Genomic DNA, 19888 nt, shown 5'->3' on the forward strand with positions numbered 1-19888 from the left:
CAACCATGTAAGACCCACCAGGCCGATCTGGTAAAAAATAAAATATATATAAACATTCAATATTCCATTACTGTGTTCAAAAGTCAATATACTATAATTGTATTCATCATTCAATATAGCATTACCACATTCAATATACATCATACCATAACCACAGTCAACATTCAATATATCATTACCACAATCAACATACCATTCACATTAAACATTCAATACAGCATTACTACATTCAGCATTCAATATAGCATTACCACATTTAACGTGCAACACAGCAATACTACAATCAACATTCAATATAGCATTACTTCATTCAACGTAAAATATACTGTTACAACATTAAACATTCAATACAGCATTATCACTTTCAACATTCAACACAAACCTTTACAGTATTCAAAAATCAATATACTATTATTGTATTCATTATTCAATATAGCGTTACCAAATTCAATATACATTATACCATTACCACAGTCAATATTCAATACATCATTACCATAATCAACATAGCATTCATATTAAACATTCAATACAGCATTATTCCATTCAGCATTCAATATAGCATTACCACAATCAACATTCAATGTAGCATTACCATATTCAACGTGCAATATACCATTACTACATTAAACATTCAACACAGCATTACTGCAATCAACACGCAATATAGCATTACTGCATTCAACATAGAATATAGCATTACTTCACTAAACATTCAACATTCAATAAACCTTTACTGCATTCAACATTGAATATAGCATTACAACATTCAACATGCAATATAGCATTATAACAATCAACATTCGATAAAACATTACCATATTCAACATTCAATATACCATTACTTAATTCAACTTTTAATATAGCATTAATATATTCAACATTGTATTACTAAATCCAACATTCATTATAGCATTACCATTTTCAACATCGAAGCATTAAGACTGGCATATCTTAGCTGTTCTACTAAACTGAGGGGTTAAGCAACGCTATGAAGTAAGTTATCGATATAATATGCTACATCGATATAATAAATGTCGACCTGACTCACCTACAGGTACCTCCGTTGAGGCAGGGGCCACCACCAGGCCTGCAGATCGGGCCCCAGTTACAGCTAGGGCCTGAGAATCCAGGAAAGCAAGAACACCAGAAATCCCTGGAAAACAATAATAACTAGGCTTTAGATATAGACCAAGGATATTCATCTTAGGCTTTGGTCAAGGATATTTAAATCAAATACAATTGACGGAATTCGTTGTTTACAGTCACGAGATATAAATCTAAATATAATACACTCCTTATAGACGTTTTATAGATGACACAAACATACACAATATACCACTTAAATTACCTTATCTAACTAACTATGTAATTAGTACTTATCTTAATCAAGTACTCAAGTTACCTGAACCAACTATCTAATTAATTGATACCTGACCTAACTACCTATCAAAATAATACCATTTAGAGTTCTACTACTGTGTAGTTTCTCTACATGCTGTATCATATCATTATGCCATTATGATCAAATTTACTGGTTGTACTTTTTTATACAGTTGTAAATGTCGATAAATAAATTAAAAAAAAAAAAAGTACTAAACCAATTACCAATCTAAATGACCAACAACTCAAGTAAATAAGTACTTAACCATCTACCAAACTGAATAGTACCTAACTTACCTTAACCAACAACCCAAGCAAATAAATATATAACTAGCAATCTAACATTGGACAACTTACTTGGATGATTTAGTGTCTGGGTGGTTGTACACTAACCTCAAGCTAAATAGAGCCGAATTTTCCCATTAATCTTCCGCAACTATTATCAACAATGTGCAATCCGCTAAAAATAAAACATACTACTAATCGAAACCGACGCCCAGTGGGACGCGGTGATTTTTCTTTTTTAAAGCAAAATGAAACTTGGTGCATAAATGCACGTTGAAGGCATATTGTCCCAAGTTTATGTGTCCATCACTAAAACGCGTTATTCCAAACAGAGGTTTATGTATCCATCACTAAAACCCGTCATTCCAAATAGAGGTTTATGTATCCATCACTAAAACCCGTCATTCCAAATAGAGGTTTATGTATCCATCACTAAAACCCGTCATTCCAAACAGAGGTTTATGTATCCATCACTGAAACCCGTCATTCCAAACAGAGGTTTATGTATCCATCACTAAAATCCGTCATTCCAAATAGAGGTTTATGTATCCATCACTAAAACCCGTCATTCCCAATAGAGGTTTATGTATCAGTCACTAAAACCCGTCATTCCCAATAGACGTTTATGTATCAGTCACTAAAACGCGTTATTCCAAACAGAGGTTTATGTATCCATCACTAAAACCCGTCATTCCAAATAGAGGTTTATGTATCCATCACTAAAACCCGTCATTCCCAATAGAGGTTTATGTATCAGTCACTGAAACCCGTCATTCCCAATAGAGGTTTATGTATCAGTCACTAAAACCCGTCATTCCCAATAGACGTTTATGTATCAGTCACTAAAACCCGTCATTCCCAATTGAGGTTTATGTATCAGTCACTAAAACCCGTCATTCCCAAGAGAGGTTTATGTATCCATCACTAAAACCCGTCATTCCCAATAGAGGTTTATGTATCAGTCACTGAAACCCGTCATTCCCAATAGAGGTTTATGTATCAGTCACTAAAACCCGTCATTCCCAATAGAGGTTTAAGTATCCATCATTGAAACCCGTCATAATAAATAAATAATAATACAACCTTAAGCCGGGTCAATCACACAAAAATATGGTGTTATAAATCTTAAATTTCGTATATAATTAATCTATAGGCATTCATTTTATAGCACATTATAAAATTAGTGTATTTAAACACATAGACTATATCTAACACATTATTTTTTTTTTTTACATTTTATATTACCATATCATCCGTTCCTTTCTTACTAATAGATTATTCCAAGTAAACCACAATGGTTCCTATTCATCCCTCTATTTTCAATCCGCTGGTGTTCCTCAAGGTAGTATTCTCGGTCCTATCCTCTACACCGTCTATACAGTTGAACTCCTAACACTATCCTTACCACGTATGCTGATGACACATGTGTGCTCACAGTTAGTAATAACCCTTTGATTGCATCCCAAACTCTCCAGTCCCATATCACAATCCTCGAAGAATGGTGTCGAAATTGGAGGATAAAAATAAATCCCAACAAATCACATTTACTCTTCGTCGTAAACCTACTGACTGCCCTACAGTTTCATTTAATGATGTTACTCTTACCCCTGTCGAACAGATCCGCTACCTTGGACTACATTTGGACAAGCGATTAACCTGGAATCCTCACACCAGACGGAAAAGACAGGAAACTGCACGTCGATTTCGACTATTACAGCACTTACTAGACAAACGGTCTAAACTTCCAATTCATTACACAAGGCTGATCTACATGAAAATAATAAAGCCCATTTGGACATACGGAGTTGAGCTATGGGGCTCCACTAAACCTTTGAATTCCTCTCGTATCCAATCTTTACAATCCAAAATCCTTCGTAAAATCCTCAATGCTCCTTATTTTGTTACTAATAAAACCATTGCAAACACAATCAGCCTATTTTTAAGGACCATCAGTCTATTTGTAAGAAGAATCAGTCCGTTTGAAAGGACTATCATCTTATTTGTAAGGAGCATGAACCCATTTGAAAGGACTATCATATTATTTGTAAGGAGCATGAACCCATTTGAAAGGACTATCATCTTATTTGTAAGGAGCATGAACCCATTTGAAAGGACCATCAGCAAATTCGCAATGACAGCCCATTTGCCATTTTCATCCTTAATTTAAGACATTAGAATGTCTGCTATGTAATCGATTTGATAAATATGATATACTTGTCTGAACGGACTAGAAATTACTGAACACTAAGGTATCGATTTGATAAAGTTCATATACTCACTTGTAGTCTGAACTGATGTAACAGTTCCCAGCAAAGGAACAGTCGATAACTGAACAGCTGTCATTCCTCACTTGCTCTGTAACTACCTCGTAGGTGATGTTAAAGCCGAAGACGTCGAGGAGGTGGTCCAGAACTCGAAGATGGTTTCCTTCCAGCCGTTCCAGTTCCAGGTCGATGACGAGGAACCTGGAGTTGGTGAAGAGCCAGCTAGTTGTGACCGAGTTTTGTTCTGTGATCGAGAGAAGGATGTTAGGATTCTTCTGTAAGTTGGGGTCTTCCGGGTCGTAGAAGGCATATTCCGTGAACGTCAGACCCGAGGTAACGAAGAGCTGAGTGAAGTAAACCACGATTCCGGCTTGTGCTTCTTGGAACCCTGATGAATCAATCAGCCATTGGCATCTAAAACACCGTAAAGGAAAAACTTTAAACTTTATTTAGAAAACAGAATTAAAATAAAAATAATCTTGTTTTAGGCAAAAAAAGGAAAGGTATAACTTGAACCAAAAACTATTTGCAGCATTACTAATTGTATCAGCGCTAACTTTTAAGAGTTGTTGGATTTACTGAAAACTATGGAACTTGACCATACCAACACTTTTATACTTAAACCTACCAACACCAAAATGGTTATCTATTAATCATATTAAAAACAAAATGTTTTTAGACTCAATATCAAGACAGAATTAAAGTTATGTGATGTAAATTTAATTGACTGTGTCCTATCTTACGCATTGGAGCAATTACCGAGCTGTAACTCGTGACCAGTATAAATTTGAAAAAGAAACTAAAGGTTTCAGAAATTAGAATGGACTTAAGTTGTGGGATAAGGAACGCCAAGTCGTCAGTTTTCAAATCAGTGCTAGTACCACACGTCACAATTCTGCCCGAAGGGTAACTCTCAATATTTTTGACGAAGTATTATTGAACTTGGACCCGGCTTACTGAATTGTACAACTTAGACCCAGCTGACTGAATTGTTCAACTTGGACCCAGCTGACTGAATAGTGTAGTTTGGACCCAGCTTACTGAATTGTACAACATAGATCCAGCTTAAGGAATTGAAAAACTTGGACCCAGCTTACTGAATTGAACAACTTGGATTCAGCTTAAGGAATTGAAAAACTTGGAGCCAGCTTACTGAATTGTACATCTTGGACCCAGCTTACTGAATTTTAAACTTGGACCCAGCAATTGTACAACTTGGACCCAGCTGAATGAATTGTACAACTAGGACCCAGATGACTGAATTGTGCAACTTGGACCCAGCTTATGGAATTGTGCAACTTGGACCCAGCTTACGGAATTAAAAAGCTTGGACCCACATGACTGAATAGTTTAGTTTGGACCCAGCTTACTGAATTTTAAACTTGGACCCAGCCGACTGATTTGTGGAACTTGGACCCAGCTTACAGAATTAAAAAACTTGGACCCACATGACTGAATAGTTTAGTTTGGACCCAGCTTACTGCATTGTAAACTTGGACCCAGCTTACTGAATCGTACAACTTGGATCCAGCTTACGGAATTGAAAAACTTGGACCCAGTTTACTGAATTGTACAACTTGGACCCAGCTGACTGATTTGTTCAATTTATACCAAGCCTACTGAATTGGACAACTTGGATCCAACTTACTGAATTGTACAACTTGGATCCAGGTGACTGAATTGTGCAACTTGGACCCAGCTTACGGAATTAAAAAACTTAGACCCACATTACTGAATAGTTTAGTTTAGACCCAGCTTACTGAATCGTACAACTTGGACCCAGCTTACTAAATCGTACAACTTGGACCCAGCTGACTGATTTGTGGAACTTGGATCCAGCTGACTGACTTAGGAGCATTACTTAGGTCGAAGGTTATTATGATACAGTTGCTCTTGGCAGCTCTTTTTGTCCCCATCAAACAGCTGTGTCATGTCAAGCTTGTTAGAAATAGCACTGCTACTATTTTTGTATCAGACCAGGAGAGCTTGGAGTTTGGAAGCGACAGGCTTCATCTCTCCAGTTTAACCATAAATGTATATGTATAAATAAATATCTTTCTTCTTATCTATCAACTTTCTATTTTAAAAGTGATATTTTAATCAGAAAGGGCATTTCAACTACGTTAGTTGGGCTGTCCAAGAACTGATTCAATAAGACTACAATAGGCAAGAATAATATGATATCGTAGGAAATATAATCCTTGTGGTAGAATAAATTAGTAGGGTTATAATTATTAGAATGAGGTAAAGGAAATTTAATATGGCTAATTGGGGAAATAAATCGGTTATAATTTTATATGAACGTCGTAAAAATATTGTTTTATTTTTTCTCAAAGGAAGGATGTTATGAAGGATGTTCTCTAAAGGAAAAATGTTATTGTAAACCGCCACCTAGTCAAGATATAGGATGGCACAAAACTGATATAGTGTTTATTTCTGATCGAATGAACTGCCAACAAAATGTTAATTTGTTAGAAAACCAATTAAAAAAATATTTTTAACTTGTTCCTAAAGAGAAAGTAATTTTTCAGCAAGATAATGCTCTAGTTCACTCGGTAATAGATGCAAAAGAATTTTTTAAAAAACAATGGATCAGACTTTTTGGTGTCCTCTCATTTGTGTTTTAAATCATTTATTCATTAAATTATTTCTTTCAACTGCTATTTTTTTAATCTATATATTAGTTTTATTTATTTATTTATTTGTTTTTCTGTAAACTGATCAACTATTGTAACTATTAGTTTTTGATTTGATTTTACATTGCTGTCTAATGATAAATTCTTTTAATTTGTTTGACGGATCGAACGTGCGTAGTGGATCACAGAAGAAGGTCTGAAAGAGTGAATTGGGGAGAATAATTAAATTAAATAAAATTGTTAAATAGAAAAATAAATTTTTTTTGTAATTAGTGTATAGACAAGTATTGATTGTAAAAGGAAGAGGTAGGAAACAATTTGTTCTCATGTCATGTAAATATATGTATTGTATGTATGTTCGTTGATGGATTGATTAGTATGCTGTGTATTGTAGCAACCCAATGTATTTGGGCAGCATGGATGAATAAAAAATTTCTCACAAGTGCTTGTCTCTTATGTGTCACATTTCTTTCTAGTGCTTGTCTCGCGTGTGTATTATTAGAGATATATATAAAAAAAGTTTCATTGAAATGGGTGTTCCCACGTGGGTAGTCTTGTATTGATGGTTATGAAGAGTATTAAATACAATGAAATATTGAAAGGTTACTTGATGGGTACCCGGAGAGGAGCGGGGAATCCGGGAGTCTGAATTATACCGTTCCTCTGGGTGAGCACGCCACCGCAGGAGTTGACAGCGACGGGCCACCAGAGAGCGCCCAAAGCGGCAGCCAGCGCCAGCATTCTCTAAGTAGTCATCACTGCAACAACAATACAATACATACGTATTTTACATGTATACATTTATATACATACATTTAGTAAATTTGTTTTTAATTAATAATGGTGTGTGATACAGGCGTAAATAAACTACCCATTAGTAGCACTCTAATAACGTTTTTACATTAGCCATCTTCTTTTCAGGCGTCTAGGTGGATTTCAGAAACGGAAGAGGTAGCAAGGTTAGAAACTAGTGGGTTTGGGTGGTTAGAGAGTTTATAATGGAAGGAATAATATCGGGTTCGGGCTAGATCGGTTACATAGGGAACATTAACGTCTTTATGTATGATTTTATTTGTGACAAAGTATGGAGCATTAAGGATTTTGGATTGTAAGGATCGGATACGAGAGGAATTCGATGGTTTGTAGAGCTCCAAAGCTCAACTCCGTATGTCCAGATAGGCCTTATTAAAGACATGTGGATCAGTCATTTGTACTAAATTGGAAGTTTAGACCGTTTGTCTAGCAAGTGCTACGATAATCGGAATCGACGTGTAGTTTCCTGTCTTTTCAGTCTTGTGTGAGGATTCCAGTCGTCTGTCTAGATGTAGTCCAAGGTAGCGGATCTATTCACTGTTATATACAGGGATAAGAGCAACATTATTAGGGAAGTCTGTAGTTTTACTAAAGTATCTTTAAGGCATTTATATAATATAAAAGACTCTCATAATAAAGTAGAACTATAAGGCTTGTTAGAATCGCATTGGACTATCCTCTGTAATGTATGCATAAGTTTCAAGTAGGAAGATGATTGCTACACAGGATTGAAATCATGTGTAAAATATAACTTCGATATAGATTGATGAATGAATATGAAAGATATTTATCTATTGATAAAATTACAATCCGGCCTTATTATAGTCATGTAGATCAGTCATTTGTAATGGATTGGAAATTTAGACCGTTTGTATAGTAAACTTAGACTTTCTGGCCCCCAGGATAAAATAAAGGATAATTTTAATTCATTCCTGTCGAACAGATCCGTAACTTAGGACTACATTTGAACAAACAACTCACATAGAATCCTAATACAAGACTGAAAAGACAGGAAACTGTTTGTCCAGATTGGCCTAATAATAGTCATGTAGATCAGTCTTTTGTAACGGATTGGAAATTTAGACCGTTTGTCTAGTAAATGTGGTAATATTCCGAATCGACGAGCCAAGACTTCCAGTCCCACAGGATAAAATAAAAGGATACTTTTAATTCATTCCTGTCGAACAGATCCATAACTTAGGACTACATCTGAACAAACAACTCACATAGAATCCTAATACAAGACTGAAAAGACAGGAAACTGTTTGTCCAGATGTAGTCCTAAGTAACGGATCTGTTCGACAGGAATGAATTAAAGAATACCTAGCCTACAGAAAGTCACAGGTTCACGAAGAAGGGTAAATGTGATTTGTCTAATTTATTTTGATTCCCCAGTTTTGGCACCAATCTTCAAGGGTGGAGATGTTGTCTTGGAAGGTTTGGTATACAATGTAAGGATCATTGTTCACTGACAATAGACATGTGTCATCGGCATACGTGGTGAGGATAGTGTTAGGATGGGTCGGGATGTCAGCTATGAAAACTGTATAAAGAATAGGACCAATAATACAATCCTGAAGTACACCTGCAGACTGAGGAAAGAGGGATGAATAAGCACAAATTTCTATATATAAACCGAAAGATAAATAAAATGAACATAATAAAATTATTTATATAAAGTAGTTAGGAGAAAAGGGAATAAGTAAATTTATTAATTGAACTAAAATTTCAAAAATTATTCACATTTACACTATATTGTACAACATTTACACTCTCTACCTGAGGATTCCCAAGCTCACTCTATCCTCCAGGCATAATAGTACAAGAGCCCAAGGGGAGAAAAAAACGTTATTTCACCCCAATTTTTGATTACTTTAATGAAAGCTCTATGTAATTACTAGTCACATTGACGAGTCTGCCAAATATATTTAGAGTTAGTAAAAATTGACGGCTTTTTAAAAACGTTAAAAAAACTTAATTGTTCATTAACGCTCCATATCTTTAAAATTATCAACAACACTAGGATACCTAATAGAACAGTATTTGAAAACTGTATTCGAGAACTATTGAGCGAAAATAGCTTTATAAGGGATCATATTTCAGCACATTTACTCTTTTTTAAATGATGTTCTCTTCGAAAGATATAGAGCTCAGAAAGAAAAATTAATTTTATTTATATATAAGTAGATGGTCTGGGTTGTGGTCAAAAAAAGAACAAATAGTTTAAAACTATTTTAATGTCCGACGTTTCGCCCCACTTTGTAGGGCTGTTCTTCGGTTAAACAGTTGAGTTTTATTTGACCGCACCCGGACCAAATTCCATTTATTGATACACACGGTCAATCAGATATCTTCCAGTATCAATAATGAAGTTTGCTTCAGTCGTCAATAATTGTTAGAACTGAATTTGGCAACTGATAAGGAAATCAATTAACGATCGCTTTGCGATTTGTAGTAAACCCGTAATGCGGCAGTTAATTAATTTATACAGCGGCGGTGAATTTTTATCTCCTGGGGCGGTCATTAGGACTTTATCGAATGTACGATAAGAGAAATGATTTCACCAATTGAAGCAATGAAGCCTTTCACACGGTTCGTTAGGATCCAATAGAACTTTGCTTTGGCTACAATTGATCGTAACACCCCCCCCCATCGATTTGATCTCCCTAATCACCCTAGGGACATTAAGTCCTTGATTAGCACCTCCCTGGTCCCGTGGGAGTTGGGCGTCTCAGCGTCATCGAAGGCTACGCTAATAGTACAAGAGCTCAAGAGGAAAAAAATCAGTTATTTCACCCCAAATTTTGATTACCTTAATGGAAACTATGTATAACTACTATTCGAAATTGATGAGTAAGCCAAGTATAAGTAAGGGGAATAAAAAATGGTGGCTGTTTCAAAACGTTAAATAAAATATTTTTTCTATATATGTATATATAGTTGACCGTAAAAATTGATATATAAGAAGATGGTCAGGGTTGCGGTCAAAAGAGAAATAAAAATAGTTTACAACTATTTATTTTCCGACGCAATGTTAAGAATAAAAATACAAAGATAAGATACAACGATAAGAATAAAAACAAGTAACATGGCAAGAGTAAAATTTCTTTATAAAAATACGTAAAATATAAAGCTAAAAAAGTACAGGAGATGCACATAAAACAAAAACAATTCGGGGAAGGAAAAAAAAAATATAGAGATAAAATAAACGTAATAAAAATAAAACAATAAATAAATAATAATAATAATGATATAAAATGATAATAAATGAGCAAAGAACACGTCAGGACAACCTACCTGTTCAAAGGAATCGGTTGAACAGAAAGAAACAATGAAGCGGAAGGGTGGAGGAGTGGGGAGGAGGTAGCCAGCAAACTGTTTAACGGCTTAAAATATTTTTTCATTCGGATCTCTATAGAGAGAGAGAGAGAAATACTTTATTTATCTATGCTGCCTAAATACATTAGGTTGCTATATCACACAGCATACTTGTCAATCCGTAATCGGACATATACAAATTACACATACATGGTATAACCGGATATAAAGAGATACAATCATATTGTAATTATGATGTCTAAAATCAGTTGATTTATACTGAAACAGTGACGAAAAAGCAGAAGTGTACAGAATGAATGGAAGAGAGATGGTCGTAATAAACCAAGAGCCCAAGAGGAGAAAAAAGGCAGTTATCTCACCCCAATATTTGATTACTTTAATGAAAACTATGTATAATTAATAGTCAAAATTGATGAGTCTGCCAAGTATAGGTAGGCGGAATAAAAATGGCGGCTATTTCAAAACGATAAAAAAAAAAATAATTTTTCATTCGGGGCTCTCAACAACAGTAGGAACAACAAAAGAAAACCTAAGAGGACGTCATTTAAAGAATAGTAAATTTTCTAAAATATGAGCCATAATAGAGTTATTTACGTTAAATAGTTTTCGAGATATAGCTTTTTAAAATGCAACATTTCATAAAAATGTGACGTACTGAAAGATCAGTAGTTAGTGAATCTATTTTGAAAAATCTATATCTCAAAAACCATTTGACGTACAGATGTCTATTAACACTCAAATTAAAGCTAGTTTAATGAGCTGTAATTATTTTATGATGTTTATCTTCGTAAGAGTAATAGTTTACATGAAATTTGCTAAAATAAATTGATTTGTACAAAATTTATATTCATATGCGAATAACATAAAACCTAATACCCCTACAAAAATAGGAGTCATAAACTAATTTATAGTTAGTTAAATTAAATTACCTTCATTTTGAGTGCTGGCTGACTTTATACATCTTATGGATCCAGAGAACTATTTTTTTAAAAATCCAACATTTTATCTAGACAACTATAAATTAACATTTTGTAAATTTATTTTGTCAACTATCAAAAAAACTACTACTCCTACAAAGATAAACGTTATAAACTATTTTATAGTAAATTTAACTAGCTTGAATTTGATAGCTGACAGATATCTGTACGTCAAATGGTTGTTCCAGAGATATATTTTTTCATAAATCAAACTTATTGCCCGAACAACTATAAATCAATTTATTTGATCAAATATCATGAAAACTACCACTCCTATGAAGATAAACGTCAGACACTACTTTATGGTACATCAAACTAGCTTTAATTTGAGTGTCAATAGACATTTGTACGTCGAATGGTTTTTGAGATATAGATATTTCAAAATAAATTCACTAACTACTAATCATTCAGAAGAGTTTTATGAAATTTAACTTTTTAAAAAGTTATATCTCAAGAACTAGTGAGCGTAAATAGCTCTATGAGGTCTAATATTTTATAAAATTTACTTTTCTTTAAATAATGTTCTCTTAGGTTTTCTAGTCTTGTTGGTTTTAAAGATATAGAACTCCAAATGAAAAATTAATTTTTATAAACATTTTGAAATAGCCACCATTTCTTATTCCTCCTTCGCTAGTAATTATACATAATTATCATTAAAGGAATCAAGCATTGTGGTTCTTCTACTTTACAATAACGGGTCAATCTCTTTTTATATACGGGATACGCATTAAGATTAATCAAAATTGTTGTTAAATAAAAATACCTTTTACAATTGTTTGATAACTGATGTAATCTAAATTGAACAAAAAATAACTGTCTCATACATGTTTTAGAATAATAATAATTATAAGTGAGAGTGATATATAAAAATGGTACAAGAACCCGTTGGAAAAAATTCAGTTCACCCCAATTTTTGATTATTTTAATGAAAACTATGTATAATCACTAGTCAAAATGTTTCTGTCAAGTATAGTTAGGGGTCTGTTTCAAAATGTTAAAAGAATAATTTTTCATTTAGAGCTATGTATCTTTGAAACTACCCACAACACGAAAGTTACGACCAACAGTTTCCGAGATATAGCTTTTTAAAAAGCAACATTTCATAAAAAATGTACTGAAAAATCAATAGTTAATTAATTTATGATGAATAGAATATGGTCCGGGTGCGGTCATAAAAACTCAAATAGTAAATAATTATACTAATTTTATTGAGCCAACGTTTCGCCCCACGTTGCAGTGCTTCGTCAGGGCTGTTTTGACGGATGTCCAAAACCTCGGCACAAATTTTATAAAAAATTTATTTAACGTGATTTACAACTGTAAATATAATAAATACAATAAGTAAATATGTTGTATGTTTCATATACAATTGAAAATCTTGGGAAGAAACCACCCATTGGTGGTACTTTAAACATTAATTTAAATAAGAAGGTCCCGTGGCCATCTTCTTTTCAGACGCCTCGGAGGATAATCAGGGATTGTTAAGGATGAAAGATTAAGAATTAATGGATTAGGATGGGTAAGGAGTTTGGAATGAAAAGACGCATATCTGTTTTGGGCCAGCAACGAATGGGATGTTAAGGTCTTTGTGAATGAGTTTATTTGTAACTAATAAGGAGCATCAAGTATTTTAGGATAGCCCCAGAGCTCAATTCCATATATCCAAATCTCGGCAAAAATAAATAATTCTTTGTTTATTTGCTGACCACACCTCCTGACCATCTTCTCGTCAATCTATGGTTAATTATTAACACCTTATAATAAAAAAATGAAAGATATTAAATATGGAATGTTAAGGACCCATGTTAGGGATATATCCTGATAAAGACATAATGGTGTACATTTACGTTAGTCTTAAATCTAACTTGGCATGGACTCGATCCAAGGACAATATTTTGCAGTACCGACGTAACTCTTACGCAGTGTACTAGCGGAGGACATCACAAGGTCTTAGCCTAGACTTAGTGAAAATTGTATTCTATTTTTATGTTGGCTTCCTTCATTTACAGACATCTCTTAAAGTAATATTTCAAGTTTCTAAATTATTCCATCGTTTGGTCGGATTGCAAAAATCTAAATAATTTTATTATGGTGCTATGTTGAATGTTCTAATCTTGGATAAGAATTTAGGGGTATTCATGATCTTTAGTTTATGAATGTTAAAGCGTTTTAAATTGAAAATGTTATGTTAAATGGAGAAATATTTAACAAGTTAAAACGACAATTTGACATGTTTGTGAAACTGTTACTAGGTCTGCTAAATGGAGAATGACGTCAGGCAACAGACCAGCTGAGCTCTACACCATTTTGTTTGTTGTCGTGTTAGGTTGTAGTTTGTGTTGGATATTTTTATAACTAATAAAGAAGTTTGGTAATACTGAAGATCTTCAGTCTGTTGATTTTATTACTGATTATTACTGAAAAAAGGAACTGCATATCTGAACCATAGAGGATTGCAAATATTTTCAATACAGTTGCTAATTGACAACTGTCATCTTAATTTTCTTTCTCACAAGTTAGAACATCAACAAGACACTCAATAGCCAAACATTCACTGAATCAAGGCATATTGTAATAAATGACTTTAACTAAAACTTAGAGGCAATCAAAAACATCAAGTTTTGGAAGGAAAGGTTATAAAACAAAGTGCTCAGAAAATCCGCTAGGAGCTCTACGCATTTTACACGGCTTTAAATAGTGCTGCTCACAATCCTATACTTATAACATTTAACACATCATGAATACCCCTAATGTAAATAATTTTGTAAGAAGAAGATAGTTGACCTCTTGATATAGTTTGTAGGAAGACAGTCCGGGTGACAGTCAATAAAGGTATCAAAATAGTAGAAGAAAACTATTTATTGTTAAATAACGTTTCGCCCCACTGTGGGATCTTAGTTTATTATAGCAGTACCCCTCCCATTTTTCATGATTTTTATTTTTATTTAATCTCTCTCTCTCTCTCTCTCTCTCTCTCTCTCTCTCTCTCTCTCTCTCTCTCTCTCTCTCCCCTCTATCTGGGAGTAGTCATCTTTGTTTCAATCTGACAGGTACCATTTATGTTTTTTATATTTATATATATTAATATTTGTAATTTTTATTAATTTTCTTAATGTTTCCTTTTACTACTATACCTCACCTTTATCATATTTATTTTACCTTTTGTTTACCTATTTACACCTACCTCTTCACCATATTTATAACTAGTGCTAACCAATATTTTTCTACAATTTAGTACTCTAGTTCTGTATTTAGAATTCTATCACATCTCGCTGCATCAATTAGTAACTAGTTTTTAGTTCTTCTATATGTGTTCTTCCTTCAATTATTATTATTTCTTTTATATATTTTAGAAACAAAAAAAAAATTATTTATTTATTTTATTTACGTTTTTTCTCTATATATTTATTTGAATACTTTGTAAATTCTTAAAATGTTTGTAAGTTATTTTCCATTTAGCCCTGAAATGTGGGCCGAAATGCTGGTTACCTATAAATAGTTTTCTTTTACTATTTTGATACCTTTATTGACCGCCACCCCGATTATCTCCTTACAATCTAAATACTTTTATTGTTGTACTAGGTTAAATATTGCAAGATTGGATATCAATAATCTAATTAATTTTATTGTTGTGCTATATTAAATATTGTAAGGTCTGATAACAATGATCTGGCTTCCTATCTTTATTACTTTTTTAATCTCGGTCTTTACAACCACACAATTACAGTTAAAAGAGATTAGTAATCAATAATTAATTTTATTTTTATAAATTTTTTTTCTTAACTACCTTTGAGAAATCAATTCTGAATATTTTTTTCAGCATTACTGAATATTTTTAGCAATTCTGAATATTTTTTGTACCATTAGAATTGCTTGAGTTATTGCTTGATCCTCCAACGGCTCCACTTGTCTTGATTCGAAGACAGCTGGATGAAGGAACACTGAAGGTACTTGCGGCAATGCAGGGCAATGTACCCGGTCAAGGATACCCAAGCCACTGACACGGAAATTCACAAGGTCCTCTTTCCGCTGTTCTCTTGAGCCTATCTCAGGTGTACTGCAAGCCCATCTCAGCTCTACTATTCTTTTAGGTTTTTTTTTTTTTTTCAGTTAAAAAATGTTAGGTTCATTAAACTCAGGGAGAGCTAAGTGTCACGAAAACAAAACAGGTGGAAGGTTGACTATCATTCTTTCAGGATCAATAGGTAATCTCCAGAGGGATAAAGAAAAATTTCTTACCTCTATGAGATAAGAAGTGAAAGCTTTTAGCTGGAGTGAGCCTTTGCGCAATAAACTTGATAAAATGCTATTTTAAACAAAACACACAACAGTAAATGTCTTTGTGAGCATTCGCTTGCTACGCATGACAATTTTCGAAAAACCTAAATATTAATAACCTAAACTCCTAACCACCAACTAATAACTAATATCCTAACATCATAAGCGTAACTTATGTAATAGCCTAACCTTATAAACACAACCTGAAGGATGTAATCTATTGATGGCTTTAACTAACTTTAGGTAAAAGCACTCAGTTGAATTTCAACAACAGATAATACATTGAAGTGTACAGGTTACTGCGATCTTCCTAAATGTCAAGAATGCTTTTAACACTACTTGGAGGACCTGCATATAGGATGGACTACAGACTACGGTGGTGCCAGTCAATCTTATAAGAGTTATTACAGACTACTTTAGGGATATATTTCTGTTTTATCTTTCACAAGATGACTGATGGTGTCCTACAGGGCTCCGTACTGGGGCCTCTTCTATGGAACGCAATTTTCAAGTTGACAATGTCAGAGGGAGCATCACAGTTGTGGGATTCGCAGATGACGTTGCAGTTGTAGTGGCGGCGAAGTACTTGGAAGAAGGTACCTCATCGCTAACCAGGCTGTTGCTATGGTATGAGATTGGTTGTCTTCGGTAGGCCTGTACTTGCAGATCACAAGACTGAGGTTTGTTATACTAAGAAAGAAGCGATGCTTACCAACTCATTTATCGCAGCATTGTCTTAAGGGCTGTTCCGGGTAACCTACGGCAACCGAAAGGTTGAATTGGAGGGGCCACCATAAAACATTATGGCATATAGTAGCCTACAGGATATACCAGCACCCATGTGGCCAACAGTCAAAACTCACCTACTCCAGCGCTCTCTGTGGCAAGAGAAGTGACCAGGAGGGAGCCATCTTGTTTGTATATTTTGAATTGTATAGAGTTTTATTATCTTCTAGTCATGCATTATTTTTCATTTATATACAGTCCACTAAAACCCAATCAGCCAACCAAAAGTGAAGTGTGTCTGGCAATTAAGATGAAGGCATACTTCATACAAGGGCATTAAGTTCTTTTGGAATTGTTTCCTACGAGGCGGTGTGCGTTATAGCCAGAATGCCCTCTGTTAAACTTCTTGTAGAAGAATGAAATAAATATTATGATTATTCTCTCATAGCGAGAGAAGAAGAGCGGAAAATAACTATCACTCAGTGGCAGCAGCGCTGGGAGGCTGGAAATTCAAGAAGGTGAACCACTGTCACCCAATATTGGCTCGTGAAATGGTCGCCAACATGGTGGGGTAGATTTTTATGTCACCAGAACGTTGTAAAATGGATAATACAGCAGAATGTCCTGCAATCGAGAAAACAGAGGAGCACGCTTGTTTGTTAGTTTTTGTTAAGTGACGTCATTGACATCATTGGCCATTATCGCCATTTATAGCGTATTTAATTTCTCTTACATTTGTTTAATTTAATTTCTTATTTTGCTCCTTATTTTGTTACTAATAAAACCATCCATAAAGACCTAAATGTTCCTTATGTAACCGATCTAGCCCGAACCCGATATTATTCCTTCCATAATAAACTCCCTAACCACCCAAACCCACTAGTTTCTAACCTTGCTTCCTATTCCATTCCTGGCAATCCTCCGAGGCACCTGAAAAGAAGATGGCCTCGTGACCTTATATTGTAAACCGTTTTTAGATTTCTACTTCTGAGTAGTTTCTCTACATCCTGTATCATATCATTATGTCATTATGATCAAATTTACTTGTTGTATTTTTTATACAGTTGTAAATATCAATAAATAATTTTTTTTTAAAAATTCTTATTTTATTTATTTGTTTTTTAAATTTTATTATAGATATTCATTTTTTTGGCTGTTCGATGTTATATTTGTGTCAGTGAACCTTTAAATTTTAAAAACTGAATCACAAATTTTACTGTTTTATCATCACCTCTGAGGGTTTTTGAAAAAACCCGGGTTTAGTGGAAGAAGCAGTAAATAATATTTGATTCAATAGAAATATTTGCTATCGAAAAAATTAAAAATAAGAATTTACAAAACTATTATCCTTCCCAGCTTCCTCTTACACTAAGGGACGAACAGCGCCTTAAATAAAGTATTATGCAAAATATTCGGACTGAAAATTATTATGAAGTTATTATGAATTAACGGGAGAATTTAGAAGGCTACACAAGACTAAATTAAGGGACCTAATTACCTAAACCAGGTAAATATAATTCAAGTTATAGCACTTTGGCGTATAAGTTTGTAGGGCTAAGTAACGAGCGGATCCCCCGGATGTATAAAACACTGAACCGACGGGTAAACGTCTGAGAGGTAGATCGAAACGTAGATGGGAGGATTGCATTAAAACTGATTTAATAGAATTGGGTTTGGAGGGGCATCACTGGAAGGATGTATGCAGGGAGCGTTTGGTGGTATCGGCATCGAACCTTCGGTGGTATCGGCCTTTGTTATTATTATTGATAATACTATGCTAAAATTCCGGTCAAATATCTCATATTTTTTACCTAGTATAAAAAAAATATTGAAGTTGGCGATCCTTGGCCCGAAGCCTCCATTGAATGGTTGTAATAATAAAATATCATCAGGATGTGATTATTATTATTTTTTTTTTGACTTATTAACCCATTTAGCTGACATTGAACCAATATTTAGTTTTGGCATAGCTCTTAGTTGGGAGACTATAAGTATTTATAGACTGTGGGGACAGGTTGTATCTTTATATAGACCACTGATGGCTACCAATATAGCACCGAGTTTGAACAGAAAAATGCAATCATTAAAATATGTGTACATACACTTTATAATTTATTTTCTAGACAGCGCATACACATATATATTTGAAAATACTATGTTTCATTCAATTAACAAGATTGGATATTATGTAAAACATAATAAACCAAAAGAGTATTTGAATGGAATATGGTCCGGGTGCGGTAAAAAAAAAAAACTCAAATAGCAGAATTATACTATTTTATTGAGCCAATGTTTCGCCCCACGTTGCATGGCTCCGTCAGGGCTAAAAAAGATACAAACACTGTAGTTACAAAAGGAAAAAAAAAAAAGAAAAAACATAAGTGTAAAATAACAGGGATACTATAAAATAATGGGATACAATGTGTGTAAGTAATTAAGAAACAAAATATACCAAATGAGCGGGGATACAGAAAAGTGTAAAATATAATAGATATTTTATAGTTCTTTTGTTTTCGTTCTTAGTTCTAGTTGTTTTAGTTCCTGAGATATAGATTTCTTAAAATAAATTAACTAACTACTAATCTTTCAGAAGATTTTTAAGAAATTTGGCTTTTTAAAAAGCTATATCTCGAGAACTAGTGAGCGTAAATATCTATCTCTATTAGGACTATTTTTAAGCAAATTTGCGCTTCTGTAAATAATGTTCTCTTAGATTTTCTAGTGTTGTTGGTAGTTTTTAAGATACAGGGCTCCGAATAAAATAATGTTTTTTTAAGGTTTTGAAACAGCCGCCATTTTTTATTCCCCCTACCTATACTTGGCAGACTCATCAGTTTTGACTATTAATTATACCTAGTTTTCATTAAAGTAATCAAAAATTGGGGTGAGATAACTGCCTTTTTTTCTTCCCGGCTCTTGTACTATTATAACCTTTTTTTTAAAGGCAATCCACGTCGAAGTTGATGTTTGCATGGTTATCTACAGATGACCAATATATTTAACTATGGGGTTAAGTTTTTCATTTTGTGGGACCACCACTTAATGAAAAAGTCAACGCCCCAACCTCGGACTCGAACCGGCACCGCCCGCAGACTTGAGCCTAACCCCTGAGTTAACGGTGCAGCCCGAATAAACGGTTTTTCATTTACGTGAAATAAACGAACAAGATATAAAAATATGATAGTAA

At 34.0% G+C, this 19888-nt stretch overlaps 1 protein-coding gene across 1 annotated transcript in view; it reads right to left on the minus strand.

Annotated features, from left to right (window-relative positions):
* The window catches only part of LOC106679071 (uncharacterized), a gene marked incomplete in the record, with an annotated part of 102149 nt that overhangs the window by 71578 nt on the left and 10683 nt on the right, over positions 1-19888 (minus strand). The window contains 3 exon segments of the mRNA XM_024360786.2: positions 1094-1156; positions 3948-4346; positions 7176-7326. Coding sequence (XP_024216554.2) covers positions 1094-1156; positions 3948-4346; positions 7176-7309 — 596 coding nt within the window.

This window comes from Halyomorpha halys, unplaced genomic scaffold, assembly GCF_000696795.3.
Source record: "Halyomorpha halys isolate HHAL.00 unplaced genomic scaffold, Hhal_1.1 Scaffold175.1, whole genome shotgun sequence".
Lineage (NCBI taxonomy): Eukaryota > Metazoa > Arthropoda > Insecta > Hemiptera > Pentatomidae > Halyomorpha > Halyomorpha halys.